General features: G+C 43.6%; 1 protein-coding gene across 16 annotated transcripts in view; it reads left to right on the forward strand.

The window, feature by feature from the left end:
- ERG (ETS transcription factor ERG) overlaps nucleotides 1-25,150 on the forward strand; it is a 147,346-nt gene that overhangs the window by 61,365 nt on the left and 60,831 nt on the right. For 2 of the 16 annotated variants that reach the window (XM_064406428.1, XM_064406430.1), the window contains exon 1: nucleotides 24,614-24,774. The exons of the other annotated variants lie outside the window; for them this stretch is intronic. In XM_064406428.1, the coding sequence (XP_064262498.1) occupies nucleotides 24,757-24,774 (18 nt within the window). In that variant the 5' untranslated portion in view covers nucleotides 24,614-24,756. Of the gene's footprint in view, nucleotides 1-24,613; nucleotides 24,775-25,150 lie in introns of those variants that run through there. 16 annotated transcript variants of the gene reach the window in all.

The raw sequence follows: 25,150 nt of genomic DNA on the forward strand, positions 1-25,150 counted from the left end.
GGTACTGTACATTCGGCAGCAGAAAGACCCGAGTTATTTGGATCCCCCATTTGGTTTGGTGTGGCTCACATCCATGAACCAGGCTCTAATCTCCAGTTCTGGCTGCTGGAGGGAGGAGTTTTTTTAGGGATGTGTGTGTGACTTTCTTTAGATATCTGCTCTAGAGGCGCCCTTAAAGCATTTTGCTTCTGTTGCCAGGATCAACAGACGAGGTGCTGGAACAAACTGATAAATTAAATAGCAACAAGTTACCCAGACCTAATGGTATTAATCCAGGAGTTTTGAAAGGCCTGAAGAATGAAGTGCCTGAGCTGCTCACAACACAAATGTATGGACTCAGGGGAAGTGGGGAACTTAAGAGTGACAGTCTTTGTACTTAATTCTAAAAACAAACACGAGAGCAGAGCTGGGAAGCACCTCCAAGCCTTACTGCAGGGCAAAAATAACACCTAAGCAGTCGTAATAATAAACAATGGCAAAGTTATAAATACGCCTCCTCCATCAACCATATGAAGTGGGATGTATTTTCTAAAGGAAAATTGGAAGTCTTTGTTGTAGCACATTTTTTAGGGTGCACCAAAAAAAAGCAGATTTGAAAGCATGGGTTTATTTTTTTAAAAAAATAGGCTAAAAAAGCTTTCCTGTCAAAAGAAACAGTGACATTTGGTCGGCCATTAAAAATGCATAGGAAAGCAACAAAAAATAATAAGGAAAAATCATGAAAAAAAATAGTCAAACCTAATTTTTCAGGCTGGCACTCAGGATCAGTAGCAGGGTGTCTCAAATCGCATCCTAAATCTGGTTGTTTAATCCATTTGGTAATGAGTTGGAAAACAGTAAGCAAGACCCCAATCAGATTGGAGGTTATATCCATGGTCATGTATTTTTTAGGTTATTCAGGACAAACCAAAGGAAATACAGAATGTTTCATCAAGCTAAGCAGAAAGCACTGTGCTCTGACAAATCTATCTGAGAAAGTAATGTAAAAAAAAAAAAATCTGTGCCATTGAATAACTGTCACTGCAATTAAAAATCACTGAAAAGCACTTTTGAAACACTGCATTAATCTCCCATGCTGAAAACTGATCTCTGGCTCTCTGCTTATCAGGTTCTAATTTATAGTGAAATATGAACCTGCATCCTATGACAACCATTTCTCTTTGATAACCTTCTTAAAAGTTTTTCTGCACAAAGTCCTAAGCTTATGGTACACTTGTATTCTGTCTGGGCCAGGCAGTGATCCATGTGGTGCAGTGGCTGACAAATGATAGGGATGGTAATTAATACCATAATCAGCTTTTGGAGCTGCTGTGATGGAGTAGAAATAAAAATGCTTGGGAGGTTTGATTTGTATTAGAATCACACAGATTGGTTAAATAAACCCCAGAGGGTCACTGATGCCACCTCGCTGCTCCAGCAGGGCCATCCCAGAGCACAGGGCACAGGGCTGTGTCCAGATGGCTCTGGAATGTCCCCAGGGAGGAGCCCCCAGAGCCCCTCTGGGCTCTGCTCAGGGCTGGGCACTGCCCAGGGCAGAAGTTGTGCCTCCTGGGAGGGGAATTGCTGGGCTCAGGCCCTGCCCGTGGCTCTGGGGCCATTGCTGGGCCTGGAGCAGAGCCTGGGCCTGCTCTGACCTCTGCACAGGGACAGACACAGGGACAGCCAGGGACAGACACAGGGACAGCCAGGGACAGACACAGGGACAGACACAGGGACAGACACAGGGACAGACACAGGGACAGCCAGGGACAGACACAGGGACAGACACAGGACAGCCAGGGCTGAGGGCCCATCTCAGCTGGGGTTCCTCACCAATCTGAACAGATTCCAGAAAGAAAGAAATGAAATATAAAAACAAAACACAGAAGAGCAGGTGGGGAGTGATGTATTAGAAATCCATTTTATAAGTCTATCCTGGCCAAGGAAATGTCACTTGTTCGGTGACTGTGACAATAAAGGTCTCTGGCCCTACCATCAAGTGGTGTCCTTAGAAAAATGCTTAGATGGAGTCTCAGGGTTAGCTGTGGCCTCTGAAAGTTGTTGTGTTAGGCAGTGAAATTTCTACTCAGGTTCCATGCCTGCATTTGCTTGTGGACTGGGCACTGGGAAGGGACTGATGATCCCTCTGGCCTGGGAGAACAGTGGGGAGCAGGAGGGATCTGTGTGAGCATCATTTCCATGAAATCAGTGCCTTCAGGCACAGGCTCAGACATTCACTGCAGGGTGAGAGAGTTGTTTGGTCCCTGTCCCTCGAGGAAGCCTTTTCCTTTCCAGAGGAGCCAAGTCATGGCTGTGAGTGAGGTGTGGACAATGTCTTGTTTTCTGGGGCTGGGCTAAACCCACTGCTAATTAAACTCAGCTGTCTGCTGAGCTGGATTTAAACTGGTGATATGGATGTACCAATTCCTGTTTACAGCTTCCTCAGGTCTCAGATATATCAACACTTGGGGAGCTGCATAAAGCAGTGGCCGCATGCTCCATTCAGAGTTTCCATCAGTACCACTTGGAGCAGAGGGAGCCAGGTTGATTTCTGACTTATGTCAGTGAGATCCCAGGGTGCTGTGAGTTCCCTTGGATCAGGAGCAGCACTGCCTGCCTAGGGCTGTGTGCTTTGTAGGATTTTTTTTGTGTTTTCTGCCTTCCCATCTCTGATTATTTCTGCTTCCTGATATCCTGCAGATGAGGCCTATGGAGCCCTGCTTGGAATTCCTTGCCATGACTGGCGCAGAATCACAAATTACTTGAGGTTGGATGGGATCTCTGGAGATCATCTGATGCCTTCTGAAGGCTGAGCTAGAGCAGAGGCTGGACAGAGTTAAAGAATAAAGCAGAGATTTATTAAAAGGCCTCCATGATGCACCTTGGGCAGCACAAGAGCCCAGCCAGGGCTGCACCCAAGATGAACCCAAATGGTCCCAAAATGCACGAGCGCTGCCGGGGTCTCTCCCTGGGCTCAGCTCTGCTCCATGTGCACATTGCAGTTCAGTGTCCAATCCCAGCTGCAGCCCCTGCAGTCCCATCCTGCTTGTTTTTCTCTCTGCAGCCCACGGGGTTTGTGCTCCTGGGCTGAGATTTGGATCATTTGTCCTTGGTGCCCAGCTGGAGCAGGAATTGTTTTGTCTCCCTGCTCTGTGCACAGAGCTCACCGTCCCCTCATATGAAGCTCAGCCCCACACACTAAAGCAGCACAGAATGTGAAAAATAGAAAAGCTCAAACCTGAGGCATCACATCCACCCCAACCCCCTGCCAAGGCAGAGTCACCTGGAGCAGGTGACACAGGAAGGTGTCCAGGTGGGTTTGGAATGTCTCCAGAGGGAGACTGTGCCTCCTCCATGGAAAGAAATTCTTCCTCATGCTGAAGAGGAACTTCTTCAATTTTAATTTATGGCTAGTGCTCCTCGTCCTGTTACTGAGCACCGCTGGAAAGAGACTTTATGTCTTTAGGATCAAGATCCATCTTCCCTAACCCTGAGAGCTAAACCTGTCTTGAGAGCTCATGGAAATATAGGCATATCCTAAGGGTATTTCATCCCATTTTAGAATAGATTTCAAAAGAGCCTAGGCAATAATTTTAATCTAGATGTTGAATTTTTGGGTAGCTAAGGTAATCTCTCTAAAGGATTTGCATACATTGCTGTTTCTTGATTCTGTGGTGGAAAGCGGCATTCACAGCCTTGAAGAGTTCCCTTAAACTTAAAATAAAATCTGCATACCAACTTTATAACCATGGGTCAGATGGAATAAAAGTTATACCAAATACGTTTCAAATGGTAGTTTTAGCACCCAGTTAAAGGTCTCAGAGGTACAGGGATTAGCAATTTGGATTTACAAATTACTACTTTTTAAAAAATGTTTTCTGTGTGAGATAGGAAGGAAAAAGTCTCTCATGGAATGGTGATTTTTTTAAAGTTTCATAATTCCCTTCTGTATGCTAAATGTTCTTTCACCAATAGTTGTAGAATTACGTATAATTGAAAAAAAAATTTAATCCTGTCTCTTTAGGAGCTCAGTTAAATGTTTTAACATTTCGTGTCTTCTTGTATCTCCCTAAAAATTAATTTCTTTTATCTTTATTTTTTCCCTGTGACTGAAAATGTCCTTTAAAATAGGTCCAGGTGCACAACCCTCCAACCAGAGCTGATAATATCATTCCTAGCTAGGATCCCTGTGCCTCTGGCAGGTTTTAGCTTTTCCTGACAAGGAGGTACTTTATTCCTGGCCATTTGTACCATATGGTGAGGAGCTGCAACTTTTATGTGAAGCAATCCCTGAGTGCTTTTCAGACAATTTTTATAGGAGTCTCTTCACTCATGGCTGAAGCAGAGCCAGTGCTGGGGGAAGATGTGGCAACCACTCAGAGGAAATGGTTGCCATGTCCCTGCAGCCTCTGGAAAAGTCCGCAGCACTTCTGGAAAACTGGGACCACTCTGCAGATTGTTGGTAATTGTGATGACATTGGTCATGGGAGGCCAGGCCCTCAGTGTGAATAAACAGGGTATGAATAAACTGCAGCCTGGGCAGGCTCCCCACCCTTCCCACTTCAGGATGAGGGGAAGACAAAACAAGTTTGGTTTCGGCTTATCAGGGGGAGGTAACAACCCAGGTGGTCTCTGTTCCATATAAATAAGGAATATCCTGAGTTGGAAGGACCCACAGGGATCACCCAGTCCCACCCCTGCCCTGTCCAGACCCCCAACACTCCCACCCTGGGCATCCCTGGCATCCCTGGCCAAAGGCTCCTGGAGCTCTGGCAGCCTCGGGGCCGTGCCCATTCCCTGGGGAGCCTGGGCAGTGCCAGCAGCCTCTGGGGGAAGAACCTTTCCCTGAAAGCCAACCTAAATCTGCCCTGGCCCTGCTCCATCCCTCCCTGTGTGCTCTCCCTGTCCCAGAGCAGAGCTCGGGGCTGTCCCTTGGGATGAGCTGCAGTCCCTGGGGAACTCTGCCCTCAGTGTCCTCTGCTCCAGCTGGGCAGACCAAGTGCCCTCAGCCTCTCTCCTCTCCTCAGTTGTTATCTTCAGCCAGACACACATCTCTACTGGTTGCCTGCTCCATTCTGAGGTCTGCCTCTGCTTCAGTCACCTTCTGTGCAGTGAGGAGATGGCACCTGGCCAGCAAAGGAGGCAGAAGTATTTTCCCACTTCATGCATCCTTTAGAAGGATGAATTATCAGGGAAAGTGATGCCACATAGATGCAGAAGTTAAAGAAACACCAGAAAATTTTCTGAGGTGAACAATACAAAATCACTGGATGAGGGAGGTTGGGAAAGCCCACAGAGGGTCCCTGGTGCCACCTCCCTGCCCCAGCAGGGCCATCCCAGAGCACAGGGCACAGGGCTGTGTCCAGATGGCTCTGGAATGTCCCCAGGGAGGAGCCCCCAGAGCCCCTCTGGGCTCTGCTCAGGGCTGGGCACTGCCCAGGGCAGAAGTTGTGCCTCCTGGGAGGGGAATTGCTGGGCTCAGGCCCTGCCCGTGGCTCTGGGACCATTGCTTGGCACCACTAAGAAGAGCCTGGTGCATCCTCTTGACACCCTGTTGGCTGCCCAGTGCTACAGATCAAAGCTTCCTGACATCAAATCAAATTAATAATTTTCCTTTGTGAAAGTTTCTGAAAGGAATTTCTCTTCTCATGCCCCTCTTAAAATCTATGGGATGTTAAAGTCAGAGCTGTAGGATCAGGCCTGGCATCCATTGCCCTTCACAGCAGAGGGAAATCTCAAACTGAAGAAATGAACCAGCAGCTCCAAAATTATGGGTTTTGCCTTTAAAGGCTGCAAATTCTCCTGATCTTATAAGTACATGCCTTAAGTAGAGGCTCTCCAAGACAGGTTTAATGGGAACGCTGGGATCTGGTAGTGCAGGACTTCCCACAGTGTCAGCTGGGCTTTTCTGAAAAAATATGATAAAAATGAGGGCTGTGAGAGCCTGGGTGGAGCTGTGTGAGAGAAGAGTGTGTGGCTGACAGCATTTTTCCAGGAAACTGGACAGTGGGCCCGTGATTTCAGATGCTTTACTAGTTCCTGATGAGCAAACCAGGCTGAGTGAGGCTCAGATAACGCCTGTCCCCACTGTTACAGACTTTCATGTGGTTTAGATATAGAGCATTTAAATTGTTTTGGATGAGAGACTTTAATGAGAAGGCAGTTTTGGAAGTGCTGGCTGTAATAGCAGCACTGTTAATATTACTGTTTTTGGCATGGCAGACATGAGAAAAGTATTTTTAGAGCCAGACATGTGAGAGGCTTGCCAGGGGGTAGCATCTCTTCTCTCTGTCTTGCACTGCATGTGGCTTTAACTTGAAACCATTATTCCCTCTGGGCCAGCAAACAATTTTGGCTAAAAATTGCCTTGGATGTGGGAGACAAGGATCAGCTTCACACATGTGGGCAGAACCCACACATCTCATTCCTCCCTCTTCCAGAGATAAGTTGTGAAGGAGTTTCCTGAAATACTTCACTTCACAGAGCAGAGGAAATGTTTTTTGAAGGGAGAGGTGCTTTAAAGAAAGGAAGGAATCTGTAATTACATAACTTTCATTGCTGTCAGCCTGCATTTTAATGACTTGGATTTTCAGGTAGCAAATCAGTAGAAATCCATCCTCAAATAGTCTATTGGCTACTTTACTCCAAAGCATAAGCCTATTTTCTTATCCATTCTGTATATTTATATTTGAGAGCAAAACCCTCTAAGAAATATCTTTAAAGTTTTGGGGTTTTTTTTCCCTAATAAGCAAAAAATTATAAATCCTTTAAAGAGACTGAGGATATGAAATTGCTGTTTCAAAGGTAGGTATTAATGAACCTACTGTCAGGAAAGCAATGCAAGATATTAAACTTCCCTGCTTTGAAGAATTCTGCTCTCTGAAGGGAATAAAATTGAAGTAATGTAGGAGAATTACCTTAAAAGCTGGGAGTGGATGATTCTGAAAGCCTCTTCCCACCTTGATGATGATGATGATGATAAAGATGATGGTGGTTGCTTCACAATCCATGGGCACCAGGTCTCAAAGGTGAAATTTTGCAGCATGTTCCAGATGGACAGAGCTGCTGACATTGTGAATGTGGCTTCTAGTTCAAGACTTTGCAATGAATGTTTAGAAAAAGAAATGAGGAAAAAGCATCATTGTTTTAGAGCTGTGTGAGACCTCTTTTTTCTGCCTGAAACTAGATCTTAAATTGATATATAGACACATTAATAGAAATAACTTCAAAATAACTTCAAAATCTGGGCAGGCCTGAACTTCATGTCTAAGTAGGTGGCTCCAGAAGGAGCCAGTCTGACCAGCCTGGAGCTTTCAGATAACCAGCACAAGCAGAAACATTTCCCTTAAACTCAGCTTTAGCCTGGTAGGCCAAAATATCTCCAAACTGACAGAAGTAATTTAGTTTTGACACTGAGGCTGTTTTGAAATCTTCCCCTCCTCACACACACGTGCAGTTTGGCTGCTATTTATCACTTTAAATTGTCCCCTATCAAATATGAAAACTGTTATGAGTAGCTGGGATGAAGTGCAGGCTCTGAGGAAGATAGTGATAAAACTCCCCTGGCTTTAACAGAGACAGGATTTAACCCTCACCCTCTTTTTTTTTTTAGCTTTCTGTATATATTTCTGTTGGTGATGAACTGTATCACTCCTTGCTATTTTATTTTGGCAGCCTTCAATGCAAGATAATAGCATGTATTTTTAAAAGTCAAGTTGCTAGCTTTGTAAAAGGAAATTAAATACTCACTTCTAAGCACAATTAGTCTATTTAAAAAAAACGAACAAAAAACAAAAAAAGGAGGCAGTAGAGTCATCCAGAGGGAGATGACAAGATAAACTGGTGAGTGGAGCTCTTAAGGCCAAGTGTTTTATTTTAACAAGCTGTTTAAGTTATAAATACTGTCTTTTTTTTTTCTTCCATAGTTGTCCATGGACATGGACTTATTTTCTGCATATCTTTGCAGATACATACAGATATTATTTTGAAGTAATCTACACATTGCATCAATCCATTCATAGCTTGAGCGAGCCCCAGCCTGAATTCACTAAGTTGATTTAAAAACTTGTAGTCAAACTGTGGGACTGGTGAGCTCCCTGCATTTCCTGTAGTAGATTTTGTTAAAGGATGATTGAAATTGTCCAAGCTAGAAACAAATCCAGCAGGGCTCATTTTGGAATCATTCTGTGCAGAACTTCCAGAAATAAATACTCAGTGAAAAGTCACTTGTATGCTCAGCCTCCAAAACATCACAGCCTTGCCATAATTTCACGTCAGTCACTTCAAAACGTGCCACATCAAAAACTAAAAATATTTACTTTTTTTACAACAGTAGAGTATATGGATTGGCTGTACTTATTTTGGAAGGTTGTGGTAGCACACAGGCTGGTAATTCCTTTTCTGTATGGAGTTATAAATACAGTCACTAATTGTGGCACATTTTAAGGGAGTTTGTAGAAAATTCTCCTGAATTAATACTAGCACTGTTTATTTACTCTTAAAGATAAGTGATTTAAAATGAGCTTGTGAAGTGTCAGAAATGCCAAATAATGAATATTTTATTTGCATACTTGCCTGCATTGATTGCTATATTTTGACACGTAATGATGAAGCATTAATGTGAGGAATACATTATACAAAACCACGATAATCACCAAGGTTCTGCAACATCTTTATGGCCTTCCAAAATCCAGCATACGTAAACTTTGTTAAATTAGTAGTGATGCCTTTTGGGAGGCTTGGGAGATTTGGATGAAAAGCGTTAACCCTGGCACTTGAGGTTTTTTTGTTTGTTTTTTTTTTTTGAGGTTCTATTTTTTTTTTGTTTGCCTTTTTAAAGAAAATGTACACACAAATTAATATGTGTTAGGGTTTTTTTGTTAGGTTTCACTTCACCTGGCTTCAGACATCTGTAATGTCTGCATTTAAACTATTTATCTGAAGCTCTTTTTGAAGAATCACAGAATCATTGAGATGGGAAGAGTCCCTCAGGATCACCCAGTGCCACCCCAGTGCCACCAGCATCACCCCAAACCCTGTCCCCAGGGGCCACATCCAGGCTCCTCCTGAGCACTCCCACAGACAGTGACTCCAAACCTCCCTGGGCAGCTCAGCCCAAGGCCTGACCACTCTGCCAGGGAAATTTTCTGTGCCAGTCTCCAACCCGAGTCTCCCCTGGTGCATTTTGAGGTAATTTCCTTTCCTCTTTTCCCTTGGGACACGGCAGCAGAGCCCGACCCCCCCGGCTGTCCCCTCCTGGCAGGAATTGTGCAGAGCCACAAGGTCCCCCCTGAGCCTCCTTTGCTCCAGCCTCAGCCCCTTCCCAGCTCCATCAGCCTCTCCTCATCAGATTCATGTCCCACCCCTTCCCCAGCTCCATTCCCTTTTCTTGACATACTCCAACATCTCAATGTCCTTTTTTTTTAAGTGATGGAATCAGTGTCCTTTTTTTTTTGAAGTGAGGGACTTTTCTCCTCCAGTGGGAGGGAACCTGACATTTTTAAGGGCAAAAATAACCTCAGCTGAAAGCAGTTGCTGCAAACGACCCAGGAAACCCAGTTCCTACAGAGCACACCCTCCTGATTCCCTGTGCAGATGTTCTGGCAGTGCTTTTTCCCTGTTTTTTTCCCACCTGCAGGGCTGGGAGGCCTTTGGGAGGAGGGCAGGGCTGTCCTGGGGCGGTGGCCCTGGAGAAGCGGAGCTGTCCAGCACCTCCAGCTCCTCAGGGCACAGCTCCTGCTCCAAGAGGGAACAGGAGAAACAGGAGAAACCTTCACCATTCTCCCAGCAAACACTTCCCTGCTCCACAGCTGCTCCTAGAATTGCTTTTGAAGCCTCCCTGTTGCGGGGGCTCGGGGGGCACCGCGCGTGGCTGACATCATCCACAAATGTTCAGCACAAGTGGAGCTGGGCCGGCGGAAGCTCTGCTTTGGGAGATGCTCTTGGAAGGCTGCAGCCTTCAAAGCTGGCTCCCGAGCCCTGCCCTGTGATACACGGCCTTTGTTTTGCATAAATGTTTGTTTTAATGAGGTAGCGCTATGCAGATCGTCCAAATGAAAACCATGTGATGCACCCTAGGCAAGAGAAAGGCAATAACTACACAGATTTTTGAGGGGGGCTAGTCATACCACAAGCTACCATTATAACTGAAAAAACAACAAGAATTTTAATATAGCTGTCTGGCCAAATATATTAATTTAAATTGAATGGCTTTTTCTGATATTATAGCTGTGAGGCACAATGTTCTACTGGCAGGCATCTTCAAAACCTTTTTTAGAAGATTTGCTTCAAATTATTTCTGTGCACCAGATCTTGATGGTATGTGCATTGGGAGTCTGACCAAAGGGGAAAAAAAAAGCTTTTGATTAAATCAATGACCTTTCTTGGAGGTTGAATGAAATGGAGATTGTAATACAAAAAGCTGCCTCCTCCAACTGTTTTCTTCAAAACATTTACTCTGAGATCTCCTCCATTAACTTTGCCCTAAGTTTTCCCCAAATGTTTGTATCCTTGTGCCAGCACAGAAATATTCTTTCCCACCAGCAAATCCTATAAAACAAATTTTAGTCATTTTAATGATTATTTCCCCAAATAATTTCCTGACCACCAGTTTCCATTCTTTGCCAGAGAATTCTGTTGCGTTTCTCCAAAACCTGGAAAACTGGTTTCCCTCAGCTAATTGGATGTCTTGGCAAACTAGAGACATTTTCCTGCTTGCTTGGAGAAGAAAAGTGTGATAATTTCTTAATTATTTCCCAAATTTATTTCACTTGATAAAAAACAGCATTGACTTATCCTGGCAAATATCTTTGCACTTTGTAATTATTCCATGAAGCAAAGCTCTGGGAAGCCACTGAAGCTGAGAACAATGTGGAACATCCTTCCCCAGAGGTTGATGCTGATGAAAGTTGAGTCTCACAAGGAGACCAATACCTTGTAGAATATTAGGTTGGCTATTATTAGATTAGACAACAAAACCATCACAAATTTCTCCAAAGACAGAGGCTCAATAACAGCTGCTGGAATATAAACTTCACTTTTTGTGCTCACTTGGGTTGGGACAACCCACAAACAGCCCTGACACAGCTCAGAGGAGCCTCTCAGTGTTTCTTCTCACACTGTCAGGGGTGGATTTTGGTTCTCTGCAGCCCAAGTTGTCTTCAAGAGCAGAAGAAATCTGAAGTGACCCTTTTTAGGGAACCCACTTCTGTTTTGGTGTGGGTTTTTTTGTTTTGGTTTGGTTTGGTTTGGTTTGGTTTGGTTTGGTTTGGGTTTTTTTTGCTTGCAGATATTTGATATACCATAAATCATAGAATTCCAGGATGGTTTGGGTTGGAAGGGACCTTGAAGATCATCTCACTTCTACCCTGCCATGGCAGGGACACCTTCCACTGTGCCAGGCTGCTCCAGCCCCAGTGTCCAGCCTGGCCTTGGGCACTGCCAGGGATCCAGGGGCAGCCACAGCTGCTCTGGGCACCCTGTGCCAGGGCCTGCCCACCCTCCCAGGGAACAATTCCCAATTCCCAATATCCCATCCAGCCCTGCCCTCCTTCATCTTAAGGCTATTCTCTAATTACTAATTCCCTAATGACTATTTCCTGTTTTCATATCCAATTTTGTTTGGCTGAATTTCCAACTCTGCCATCGGAGTGTTTGAAGTTTTTCTTCTGAATACATGCACTTGATTACTTGAAGTTCAGAGTTTTGGAGGACTCAGTGCTATGGCTCAGCTGACAAGGTGGTGGTGTTCAATCAAAGGCTGGACTTTATCATTGAGATTTTTTCCCAGCCTTAATGACTCTTTGATTCCACATCCAAGCCTGCATTGAATTTGAGCAATTCCCAGTAAAAAAGTTCTAATTTATAAGCCTGGCTCTTATGAAATAGAGATGGATTTTTCTTCTATCTGTGCCCTCAGCTATAATTCTCCCAGGGCTGGACCTGGAGAGGTGCTGGTCCCCCAGGACTTTGGGTGGGACACTACTTTTCTGCTAGGCCTGGTCCTTGTTTTCTGGAAACTTTCTGTATTATATTTAAAATTTTATTAGCGCCCCATCTGAGATTTTTGTTTCTTCCACTGATTCCTGCAGTTCCATGTATTTCTACGTGCATTTACCTACCAGTCTTGGAGTCAGGAAGCAGCCAAAGTGGGTGCTTGACTTTGAGGAAAAGCTTAAAATTCACCAAGTGTCTTGGTTTGAAAACACAGATGTCTGCTAAGAAAGGCAGGAGCCTCCCTTGAAACAGAAGATGTAAACCCCCTCCCTCCAAATTATTATAATTTTGAAATTAAGGGGCTCTCAGGCAAAGATATGGGAGTAGGAATAACAGTTCTTTACTAGGAAAATTAAAAATACAAATGGAATAGTACAAACAAAAACACCACTGCCAGAGTCAGAGCATGCCCTGTCACCCTGTGGGTCAGGGTGGTGGCACAGTCCCATCCCATGGGGGCTCAGCCCTCCTGCAGTGCCAGCTGTGCTTCTGCTGGAGCAGGGATCCTGCACAAGGCTGCAGTTTTCCTCTGCAGCTCCAGGGCTGCTGGAGATGGGCCTGCTCTTCCTCTGGGAATGCAGGGCAGGAGAAAGCTGCTCCTCTGGGAATGCAGTGGGCAAAGGCTGCTGTGCTGTTCCAGGCTCAGATTGGATCCAGGTAGGAATGCTTGGCTCCTGCCCTGGGCGGAGCATCTCCCCATGGGATGCTGGAATTTGATCAGCCCTGCAGGGACACTCCCTGGCCATGGACAGCAGAGATCTCCTGGAGGGAGGATTGGCTGTGGGAGAGAGAAAGGAAAAACTGCCCCATGAACAGCAGAGAACTGCCCCAGCTCTGACAGATGGAAATTGAACACACACCCCCATTTCCAACCTGAGACACCAAGTGTAATGGGGTTTGAGCATCTGCTTAGAGTGAAATCTAAAATTAAATGTCCTTCCTGAATAAGGATGTCTCCTGAGTCAGCCCCTGCCTGCAGTGCCTTAGCACAGGCCCTGGCTGTCCCCCGAGTGTGTCAGACACGCCGGATGCTCTCAGAAGTGGTTAATCTGATGAAAGAATTCATCTCCAAGTCATAAAGAAACCACAGGTTTCCTTCACTTTCAGTCTGCTGCTTTGATATCGTTGGTCAGCAGTTCTCCTCAAAAACCATCCCCCAGTGAAGTCTCATCCCTAATGATGTGGTTTATGCAGCCTGATTTGCCCACTGCATGAAGATGTTTGTCACCCTGCTGTATCCTCTGCATTCCCTTCCCTGGATATTCTAAATATTTGGGGAAGGAGGCTCTTCCCATGTCTCGCCCAGGGAATCTCCATGTGACTGAAGCCTGAAATAACACAGTGATTAGAGCATGAATTTATGAGTATCATTTCCATAAGGTACTTTAATGCATGAGATTAATTGTAATCTGGAGGTGTTCCACTTTAAAAATGGTTGAATAACTTAAATAAATAAATATATTTTTTTAAGTGCAGGAAAAAAGGCACCCCACTCAATAAGAAAATTAATCTGAGAGAGAAAATCCCTCCAAATGAACCTTCACCTATAACAGCTGAACATTTTGTTAAGAGCTGAACACACAAAAATCATCTTTGTGTTTGAAGAGCCAATTTTATTGAGTTCTTTTGGGCAGTATTCATATTAATAACATAAATCACCATGTATTATTTTGGATATTCATGGTACACAAAGTTCTATGGTGTTCCAGTTTAAAAATGGTTGAGTAACTTAAATAAACAAACAAACAAATAAATAAATACATTTTAAAATGTGTAGGGAAACAGGCACGCTACTCAATAAGAAAAGTAACCTGAGGGAGAAAATCCCTCAAAATGAGCCTTCACCTGTAACAGCTGATCATTTTGTCAAGAGCTGAACACATGAACATAATCTTTGTAATTGAAGAGTCAATTGTTCTGAGTTCTTTTGTGCAGTATTCATGTTAATAACATAAATCAACACATAAGATTTTGGATATTCATGGTGCACAAAGTTCTGTGGTTTGGTATAGGAAGCGTGAAAAAGCATTTACCAACCTTACTTGAACTTACTGGTATAATCTTATTTGTTATCCCCTGCAATTCTTTTTTTAAAGGACATTTTCTGGAATGACAGCTGAGTAACATCAGCCTTGCTGTAACTTTACTGCAATTTTTAATATTCCTATCAGAAGCTCAAGCCAGAAAAATACCCCAGTTTTTGGCAGTTGATTAGAACCACTGACTCTGATTTTTGACTCATTTTTGACTCTGCAATTATAAGGTTCTGTGTCAAATAAGGCATTCCAGATTCTTTCCTCGTGGAGAGAGCTGTGTGGCTGGCAGTGTCTCCATGGACTTGCTTGGATCCTGCTTGTGATGCTGGCAGATGCTTTGGTTCTGCACATGCTTGGCTTGAGCAAAGGCTGCACAAACACAGCTTGCAGAGAAATGCGCTCCTTCATCACTTTATTCCCGTGTGCTGTTGATATTCCAGGGGCAAACAAAGCAGGACCTGGGGGACGTCTGGGATTGAGGGTTCTGATTCAGGAAAGTGTCTGAGAAAGAGTCAAATTGTCATTCCGGTGTTTGCAATTCCTTCTGTCCTACCTCTCACAGGAGAGCTGAGGAGCAAGTGGGAGGTTGAGCTCTGGAGGGAGATGCTGAGTGATGAATCTTCTCCTGGCACTGCTGTGTTGGGAGTTCAGGGATTCAGATAATCCCAGTGCTGAGCCTGAGCATGTCCTGGGCTACTGTGGGCAAAGGACTGGGGGTTCTCTCCTTGAAAAATTTGAGAATCATCCTCTTTCCTTCCTTTACTTTCACAAGCACCCTGAAACCCAAGTGTGGAAACCACTTAGAAATACCAGCTCAAGGGAATGCTTGGTGTTTTCAAAGGCTGTGTTATTTTTTTTCAGACCCAGCAAGTTTGTCCTGAGCTAACAAATGTCTTCAGCTGTCCCCAGAACCACATTCTTTGGCAAGTAACTGCATTGCCCATAAATAAATACGGTTTCACTGAGCTGTGATGGAAGAGATGCAGAGTGCTGAGAGGTCCTGGAAAGTCTGGAACCTTGGAGGGGAAGGAGCTCTGTGTTTGAATGTTCAGGTGTTAAATCACCTGGCCACCCTAAATACCTGTGTTTATATGGCAAAAGAGGCTGATCTGCTGAGAAACTCCTGGGGCTGCCCTGGCGCTATCAGTAGTGGCAGCACCTCAGGGTGGAAGGATACTCCATATCAGGCAGCAAAGTCCAGGTTTTCTGAAATTTTTCTGCATTTTTTTCACCTGCTGTTTAAATCACCTAAAGTTCTGATGGCAGTGATAAATCTCACAGGTGACTGACTCACATTGGACATACAAACCAGTGGCTTCAATATTTTGTGCATGTGGGGTGTGAAAGAACCTAACCAGGCTTAGTAACAGCTACAATGAAACATCTAATAAAAAGTGAAAATTAAAAAAAAGAATGCCCCAAACCTGTGAAACCACATCCATAAATTTATTCCTTACATTTTATGTAGTCTTCACTGAACTCAGTGAGAATGTAGTGTTCTGTAAAGATAAGCCAGCTGTGAGTCTTTGCAGGACTGGAGTTCACGTCTGTGGTGTTATTTTCAAACCCAAAATGAGATCATTAAAATGAAATCCAGCAGTTCCAGTCACCAAGTGACACATCACAGGTACCAGCAGTGTCCTTTGTTGAACTTAGGAACTGAAAAGCTATGAAATATTACCACTCAACTAAAACATAAATCTTGGTTACTTTAAAGTCTAAGGAAAATTTTTCTACTTTTTCTTGCCTGGTCTCTTTTTATTTTTCTTTTTCCTTTTTTTTTTTTTTTTAAATGCCAGATCATAAAAATAAAATTATGATGGCATGAGTTAACATTTTTTAGGCCCTCCTACCATAACGTATTTGCCACTTAAAAACCAAAATGGGTTGGGTTGAGAGGGACCTTAAAGCCCATCCAGAGCCACCCCTGCCATGGCAGGGACACCTTCCACTGTGCCAGGCTGCTCCAGCCCCAGTGTCCAGCCTGGCCTTGGGCACTGCCAGGGATCCAGGGGCAGCCACAGCTGCTCTGGCAATTCCATCCCAGCCCCTGCCCACCCTGCCAGGGAACAATTCCTCATTCCCAAGATCCCATCCAGCCCTGCTCTCTGGCACTGGGAGCCATTCCCTGGGTGCTGTCCCTGCATGCCCTGGAAATTGTCTCTCTCCAGCTTTCCTGGGGCTCCTGCAGGCCCTGCAAGGCCACCCTGAGCTCAGCCCAAAGCTTCTCCTGTGCAGGTGAACAATCCCATCTCTCCCATCTCTTTTCCTCATGTCTTGGTTGTTAAAATTGAATTGTGTAGGATTCTGGTTACAACTTGATGGGGCAAAAGAGACCACCCCTCCATCAAGATCCTCAAATCTTGCTGGAAGGACAGTCTGGCACAGACTTTCCTCAAGGACATCCTGTTCAGATTTGCACTGCTCTTTTTGGGGAAATGCAGTAGAAATTTTGATCCAAATGTTTTAACCAGTCTCCTCTGTAGACCAGTCACCATCCTGCAGTGTGAGAAATTCTGGGCTGATTCTGGAGTGAGTGAAGTCAAGTGATTCAAAGTCAGATCCAGACAGGATCATGTGAAAATCCACCTTTCCGTTGAAAATAGAGATACAGACACAGCACGCAGGTGACTGCCGTGAAAACTTTGGCATTTTCTGGGGCCAGGCCCAAACCACAGAACCTGTCAGAGTAAGTGCCCCATTCCATGGAATAATGCTGCATACAGAATTTAATTCCTTATCTACTGGATCCCAGCTAATTGTGAGTGGTTGTTGGGAAAGTCACGGGCTACCAAGGTAATTCAACACACATGTTGTAGCAAGCTTTTCACACATGTCTGGCAAGCCTCTCACAGGAGGAGAAGGCTTTAGGGATTCTTTCCCCAGCTTTAAATCGTGCATTAAATCCTATCAATTATTGGTTCCCTCCCTGTTTCCACTTCTGCTCATTTTTTGTTACTGGGCAGCACTTTTTGTGCCTAGTAACACGATTAACTTAGAGCCCTCTGAAACTCAGAATTTCCAGTTTGCAAAAAACTGTCATATTGTGTCATTTGGTTGAATTCCCAGTGGGTTGAGACTTTATTCCCATTGGAGCAAAAGAAGTTTTGCCATTTGTATTGGTGGAAGCAGGACATTGTCTTTATTTTCATTTATATATATTTCTTGACTCTGTATTCTTATTCTATATTGATTTCTTAAAATGCTGTGTGACCTACAAAGTGCGTTAGATGTGGCTAAAAAGGTTGTGATGATCATGACAAATCCCAGGTCTGTAAAAGCTCTGAGTTAGATTTAACTTGGCAATTAACTATATTCAGTATTCTTTTTCTAAATGCCCACAGTTTTTATCCATTAAAGTAAATGAGTAGTCCCCAGGAGAAAATATTTTTCTTTATCATTGCCAAGTCCTTTGATTTCACTGTAGTACTTGAAAGATAATAATCTCATTTTCTTATATGCTGTTGGAAATGTCTTTCTCTAGATGTATTGAGGTTTGAGAATACAGAAATCAGATCAGGTAGGACTTAACATGGAATTTCTGTGTGCTTGGAATAGTTGATATTTGACACCAGGCCTTACAGATCCAATGTGATCAGTATTTTAATTTAATTTTGTAGCTGTTATAAAACCATGTAGCTAAGCAGTGTTAGTTAATAGTAAATTTTTTACCTTTTTTTTACCTCACAAGGCACAGGGTATTAGTGGGTCTTACAAGAGACAAAAATCAGACAGTTACAGAAATGTGTGAATTTTATCCTTTTTGGATCACACACCCTGGTCTTGGGAATATTCCTAGAAGATGTAACATCACACTTCCCAAATGCTTAATTTCTAATGAGTTTACTGAATCTTAGAGCAAAATAGAGAATTTCCCTCTGGTGGAGGGCAGCTGTCTAAGTGGACTGACACTGAGCAATAAGATTGATGGGAAGTCAATTTTTTTGCTCTTTTTCAAATATTTAAACGACACCTGAATTCATAATTAGCATAAGGGTGTTTCACAGTCCTGAGGGTTTCTGTTTGTGTCTGCTGGAGTGGGGATGGGCTTATTCCTGAGTGTGGGCATGGACCTCAAGGTGCTCCAAGAGTGGCAGATTTCAGGTTTTAAGAATGATCTGGATTAGCCCTGGTCTTTCAGGGTCACTGAGTTTCAAACACAGATATTCCACATCTGTTTCTTGTTCACAGCCACTAACAAAGAAGTACAATATCAAGAGAGTCCCAAACAGTGTGAGAGACACTTTAATAGGTTCCATTCTTGATGAAAATCTTGGAGCAGCCTCACTAATACAGGGTAGAAATCCAATATTCCAGACATTTTTGCAGTGGCCATCAATCCAGGGATGGGAGGACTTTGAAGGACACTGACAAATAACCACTTCAAACCATTGTGTAGTTCAGTTAAAATTACCTAAAATATTTGGAAGAAAGTGAGGAAAAATGTTGGCCTTTGCCCTAGAGGTTGCTTCTTTTTTCCATGCAGAGAATTTACTTTTTAAAAAAGTATTTTGGTTTGGTGTTTTGTCTTGTTTTGGGTGGTTTTTTTTGTTTTTTTTTTGTATCCTGGGTTATCATTGTCACTTAACCAGCTTTAAATTAGCATCAAACATAAAGGTTTTCACATATATTTCATATTACATAAAGGTTTTAATCAAATATAAAGGTTTTAATCAAATATAAAGGTTTTCATATCAGTGGCAACTTTGAGCTGAAAATTTCAGTGCACTTCAATTTATCAATTAATTAATCAATCCACACAGCACCCCATTGGCATTTGGTAGTACAACTTGATATTTCAGAGGTGGGAAATTAAGGAAGAAAGGAACCAAAGTTTAGGTAAGATTCATTTCATATAAGCAGAGTTATCCAAAAGCTGGGAGTAGCAGAGGTTCCCTTTGTAAGGAAAAGAAGAGAAATACTTTAAAGGTTCAATTCATCTCATCTTTTTCAAGTAGCAGTTGTAGGTGAGATGGAACAAAATTATGAAGGTGGTTGTGTTGGGAATTGCAGAAATCTTGGAGATTTAGGGTGGTTCTGACACCTGCATTTAAAACCCTTCAAGTCTGATGAAGTGAACCCCACTTCAGCAGAGAGGAATTCAGTTCCCTGTCTGCAGTGAGTGTTATGAAGGACATGAATTGATGGTTGAAAACAATTCCAGTGTCATCTAAACAGAGTTTCTGCTTCCTTTTCCCGCTCTGTGGTATTTGTTGTTTCATGTAGCCACTAAAGCTGGTCTCCAGAAAAGATGGGCAAACAGTGCTGTAGCCACCAAAAATACTTTGGCTGGTAAAATCTTAGGTAGCTTGGGTCACAGATGAGGAGTTGGTAAATTAAGTACTTTGATTTTCCTTCTGAAAACTTCCAGCGTTTCTTTTCTGTAAAGCTTCCATGGGAAAACAACCCATTCTTGAGTGCTGTTATTTCACGAAGTAATGTTAAATAAAAAAGGTGTCTCCAAACCAGGTTCTCTCTCGTGTTTTGAGTTCTGCCAGTGAGTGAATTCATTGTGAGAGGAAGGAAGGTGGGGATGGGGGAAAAGTCATGAAGGGATTGATGGTCCACATGGTTTGGAGCAGCTGAAGGGAAGCAAAAGTGGGAATGCACTAAGGACAACCAGCCCTGAGTGCAGGGTGCAGAGTGATGGGGGGCGCCAGGGCAGCAGGAAAAATCCTTTTTTAAAGTATTCTCTTTGCTGAAAGGCATCAGTGCTTACTTGGGAAAGAACTGTTCATTGCCTGGAGTGGAGGAAGTTCCTTTCCAGGGGCAGGGAGCACCATCTAGTGACCACAGGGCTGCCCACAGGGCAGGGAACAGGGAAAGGCATGGGGACATTCCCTGCTCCTCCTCTGTGCTGGCAGGAGGGGAATTGAGAGGCACAAAAGCTTGGAGTAAGTGCTGGAGATCCTTTTTGTGGGATGCAATTTGTGTCATCCCCGTGATCAGGTAGGGATAATTATTTTAATTACATGCCTTTATGGGCTGCTGACCTCACGTGGTGTTTGGATTTTGGGGAATGCAAGTGCCAGACTCCTGGAGCTGACCTCGACGTTTCCAGCCATGGGTCAGTGGGTGTGAGCCCATCCCAGAGCTGGATCCCCTTTTTCCCAGGATGGAGTTTATCCTGGTCCCTCAGTCCTGGTGCTACATCAAAGCCAGTCAGGCATGGAAAGAAGAGCTCCCTGCAGCAGCCCCAAGGTCACAACATTCCCAGGGTCAGGGCACCAGGGGGTCTTGGGGACAGAGCCCATCACCCCAGAGCTGGTGATCCTGCAGCCCCATACTGGAATTCCTTTTTCTACCGGGCACTTTCACTGTTAAAACCCTATTTGTGAGACTTTTCTTTGTGCTGACGGGAGATTCTACCCCTCTGTGAGCAGATTCACTGATACTTCCATCAGAGCCCATGGAAAACTGGGAATTAAAGAGAGACAATCCAGCTGAAGGGCTTGGTAAGAGTGTACTTGACCCTCTCACAGCAAACTGGGCATGGCCAAGCTGATGTTGGGAGCTGCATTTAGGCAAAATGTTGAATTCATTTGAGAGGATTGAGACCTTTATAAATGTGTCATGTGCCATGAAGTAGCAGTAATTTGCCTGGACTTCCTAAAATCTGCTTCCAAAAACTGCAGTGCAGATTCTTTTACTGTGCTCCAGTTTTTTGATTTGTAGAACTGGTTCTTTCTAGAGAGTCGCCTTTTTACCTGGAAGGTTGGTGAGAAGCACAAAACTAATTTCTCTGCTGTCTTTTCTTTTAATACCCACATCTGCAGACAGTGTATGTACCCATACCAAGCACAACATAAAGGTGAAGGTATCTCCAGTTTTCCAACAATTTACCCAGAGATTTTTGTACAGTTCAAGGGATGAAAGTCACCTTATTACCATAGCAGAGTGTGTCTCTAATCTCTTGTTCAGCCCAGAGCAGAGTTCTTGCTTTACCTCCCACACAAGAAAGATTACAGATCTATTTACATAGGGAATATTGCAATGTATTTCCTTCACGTTTCATAGAAGCCTGGAATGGTTTGGATTGGAAAGGATCTTAAAGATCTTCTGATTCCAACCCCCTTGCTTTGGGCAGGGACACCTTCCACTGTCCCAGGTGCTCCAAAATCCAATGTCCAGCCTGGCCTTGGGCACTGCCAGGGATCCAGGGGCAGCCCCAGCTGCTCTGGGCACCCTGTGACAAGGCCTGCCCACCCTGCCAGGGAACAATTCCTTCCCAATATCCCATCTAAACCTGCTCTCAGTTTGAAGCCATTCCCTGTGTCCTGTCACTCCATGCCCTGTGACAAGTCACTCTCAGCTGAACCCAAGCAAAATGCATTTTAGGTGTTCAGGTGAGTACACACATACTGAGCATATTTCTGGTGCATCCTAGAAAGGATGCAACAAGCAAAACAACTTTTCTGTTCGGAATTTCATCTTCTTCATTTAGGACTCGGTCTGATTCGGGGTTCTTTTGCATGATCAAACCAAATCTTCAGGTCTGTCCAGGCCCTGTTGGTTTGAGCAGGCTTAGATCAGCATAGATTGGATCCTTCATCTCCAGTTTGGAAAGATCTTCTCTAAAGAGGGAACTGTTGACTCCTAAAGGTAGAAAGCACTTGAAGCAGAGTTTAAGGGTGTTCAGGAAAGAGTTTAAGCACGGCTGTAACTCTAAAGCATGAGCAAGTGCCCAGCTTTGATCAAGACACTTCAGCACATGTTCAGTGTTAACACATGCTGGGGGGTTTTGCTGCTCTGTAGTTCCCAGATGCAGGCTGAAGGTAGGAGAATATTCCAACTGTATGGAGCCAGAACAAATTAGAGTGACAAGCTTCAGAGAGAAATCAGAGGGGAGCATTAGGTGACTTGTGTGGATTTTTTTTCCTGTTTTTATTCTGTTTGTTGACCAAGTTTTTCAAACTCGCAACCGTTGTTTCAGACAATAACACAGAGTTGCCTAACAAAACAAAAGCATTTCTTCTTTCTATTTAGCCTTAAAAAAATCAGAAAAGAGAAAAATAGTAGAAGTGTTTGTACTCTTTTTCTTTTGCAACTGGATGATGGTGATTTGATAACCCAATATTTTCCTTGCCTCAGAGTACCAAAGCTCTGCTTGCAATTGGATCAGCCTCAGCGTAAGCACTCAGAAATCTGCCTGCGGGTATTAGTTTGAAAGTCAAATAAACTTCGCTGGATTCTTTGGCACAGAATGTGTGCCAGCTTAAAATGGCAAAATCCTTACTGGGCTTTGGGCTCTGTAAAACTTATATAATAATAATAGAGCTCAGCAGTGCTCTTTATGCTTCCAAAATCCTTGTGTAAACCAAGAGGAGGTTTGTGTATATGGAGGTGGGATGGAGAAGAATCATTACTAAAAACTGCTTGTGAATGAATTTGTTAGATCCTCTCCACTGGGGAGCTGGAACTGATACTTGCAACCTCTTGATATATTGGAGGAAAAACCAAAATATCAGGGGCTTAACTGGAGTGGAAGTCACCCAACTGAAACATTATACAATGCTTTGAAATTTCAAGAGAAAGGTTCTAATCTTTTGGCTGTCTTGCTCATTGTTTGGAGATGAAAAGGGAGGAAATCAACATCCCCATGAAATACAATTACTATAAATTGCTTTCTTTTCATTCTGTTCATAATGAAAATAGGAAAGTTACCTACTCTGCAGGAGCAGTGTAATTTGGTGGATGTACACTGCAAGAGCACATTCAGCAGTGCAACACTGCATTTCTACATGAACCAACTAAAAAAATGGAGAATATAAATTATTATATAGCAGTGCTGACTCCAGATTGCTCTAAAGCCACGAGAATAATCTTTTCAGTGGAAGAATCCAGAGCTCCTTAAAGTGCACTCTAAAACCGAGCTGATCTTGTGCAGGGAGTTGATCCTGAGTTCCAAAGACTGGATTTGACCATCTTGGAGCTCTTTCCCACTTTAGTGATTCTATTTGTCACTGCTGCATTCAGGGATTCCCATCTCTGAGGTCCCCGTGGGACACCTGGAAATGGGAATTTCCTGGATCTGGCAGGGTCATTTCCACAAGCAGGGGAGGGTGGATGAGCCTTGCTCTGCCCTGCTTTGGGGGAGATGTGACAAACGAGTGAGGGACTCTGTGTGCACCTCTGGAAAAATGCATTTCACCTTTCTTGGGTCAGGATAGGAGGGGAAAAGTGAACTGGGACTTTCTGCTGTCTTTGTGTGGAAAAACTGTTTGTTGAATGCCAGCAGTCATCACCAGCCACAGAACAACGCTCCCATTTCCTTTTTTGCCTTTTCCTAAGGAGCAGGAGAAGGTGGCGTTGGGAGAGGGTGAGGTCATCTGCTTCCACCAAATAATGCTGCAATGAGCCATTCACTATTTCTTGTTCTTTTTATCATACCAGAGTCCCTGGTCAGAGGGCAGGACCTTACTACAGCTGGAATTATCTTCCAGGCAACCTGTCCATGGTTGGGTGTTGTCATAAGGAGCAATGAGAAATTATAAACCTGTTAGAGCAGGACCAGCTTTTAAAAATTGTTTTTTAAAAAAATAAATGAATTCTGACTTGTTCTAATTTTTCCTTCCATTTTTATGGGTTGTATTTTGAATCTTTTCTCTTCAGGCGGAAAGCTCAGAATCTCCTGACAGCAGGAATTGTATCTTTTATGAAAACGTAGAAAAGTGTGAGGCTCCTAAATGTGAAAGGGTTGTGCCAGAGCTGGAACCTGGGTGGAATACCCTGGCTGGTACTGTGGAAGCACTCTGCCTTTCTTATTTTTTTGGTTTTTTTTAATGTTCAGGTCTGTTATACAAAGGCCTGGGACAGGGACAGTGTTTTGTTTGGGCAGCTGGGAATGCTGGGGTGCCCCATGACTGCCAAGTGCTCCAGAAGGACAAATAAAAATATAACACTGAATAAAAAATGGCCATCACATTCTAACCAGGAAGGGAACCGCCAGTGAAACCATCTCATTTCCATTCATGGATAGAGCTGTGAATTAAGGGAAGAACATGGAAGATTTAAGACTGTGGCATTCAGGCATCTGCTTTTGAAGTTTTATGTCATTTTGTGACTTCCTCTCCTCAGTAAGAAAGAGACATCAAAAAGAAATTATTGTCCCCAACCTATCTGCTTCTTCTCTAAGGAAAAAAAGTGCTAAATCAGATAGGCTGGAAAGCGTCAATAGCTCAGGAATGCAGGAATGAGGTTAATGGACAAATATAGAGGTGGTGTAAGCAGGGCCAGACCTCATTAACATATTTGGAGTTACACCCATTTATACCCAGCCTGGCTTTGGCCCTGGATCAGCAATTCCCCAGTGAACAGCCTGCATCAAACCACTGCTGAATTTGGCCCATTTCATCTGACATCTGCATCCTGCCTCGAAGTGGCCTGTCACACTTACTGCACATCAGATCACACCTGCCCAGGCGGCCACGGGCAATTGGCTTTTTTGTTTGAAAAAACAACAAAAAAACAACAAAATTACAAAAAAAAAAAAAAAAATCAGTCACATATCATCAAGAAAAACAACATTGTTTTAGGACTCTTATCTCTTCACTCCCAAATATCCTGTTTCTTCGAGCTGCGGTGGCCAGGACCAATAGAAACCTCTTCCTGCCATTGGCTGACTTCATTTCCCAGAGTTAGCACAATCTCATCCGCTCTAAACAACCTCATCAAAACTTCTTTCTGGTCAGAGCGAAGCAATAATTATTATTAGCAATTATTAGCGATCAATAATCTTGATCACATTATGGCAAGCACTATTAAGGTAAGGAGGGGGTACCTTTTTTGTTGGAATTTTTTTCTCACTGGCGTGTTCTTTGGTTTCCTTTATCAACCTAGATAAGTTAGAATTGGGCAACACCCCCACTGCCACAATAGAGGACAACAAGATTTCCTTTGTACTGCCTAGTAAATTTCCTTTTTCCTACTCCAACCATCCGCAAGGCTTAAAAACTTCAAACTCGGAAAAAAAATTGGGTTTTTTAAATTCACTGTTCAGTGGTGTGGATTGCATAGACGAAGCCCTTTTGTGAGAGCTTCTGAAATTTCTTGTAGGTATCCCTCGGACAACTTGGATGTGTTTGTGGACTGCCATGAGGGGAGAGGGTGTGCACTGGAAGGAAAAACCGGGCTCCTAAGGG

This window comes from Passer domesticus, chromosome 2, assembly GCF_036417665.1.
Source record: "Passer domesticus isolate bPasDom1 chromosome 2, bPasDom1.hap1, whole genome shotgun sequence".
Classification (NCBI taxonomy): domain Eukaryota; kingdom Metazoa; phylum Chordata; class Aves; order Passeriformes; family Passeridae; genus Passer; species Passer domesticus.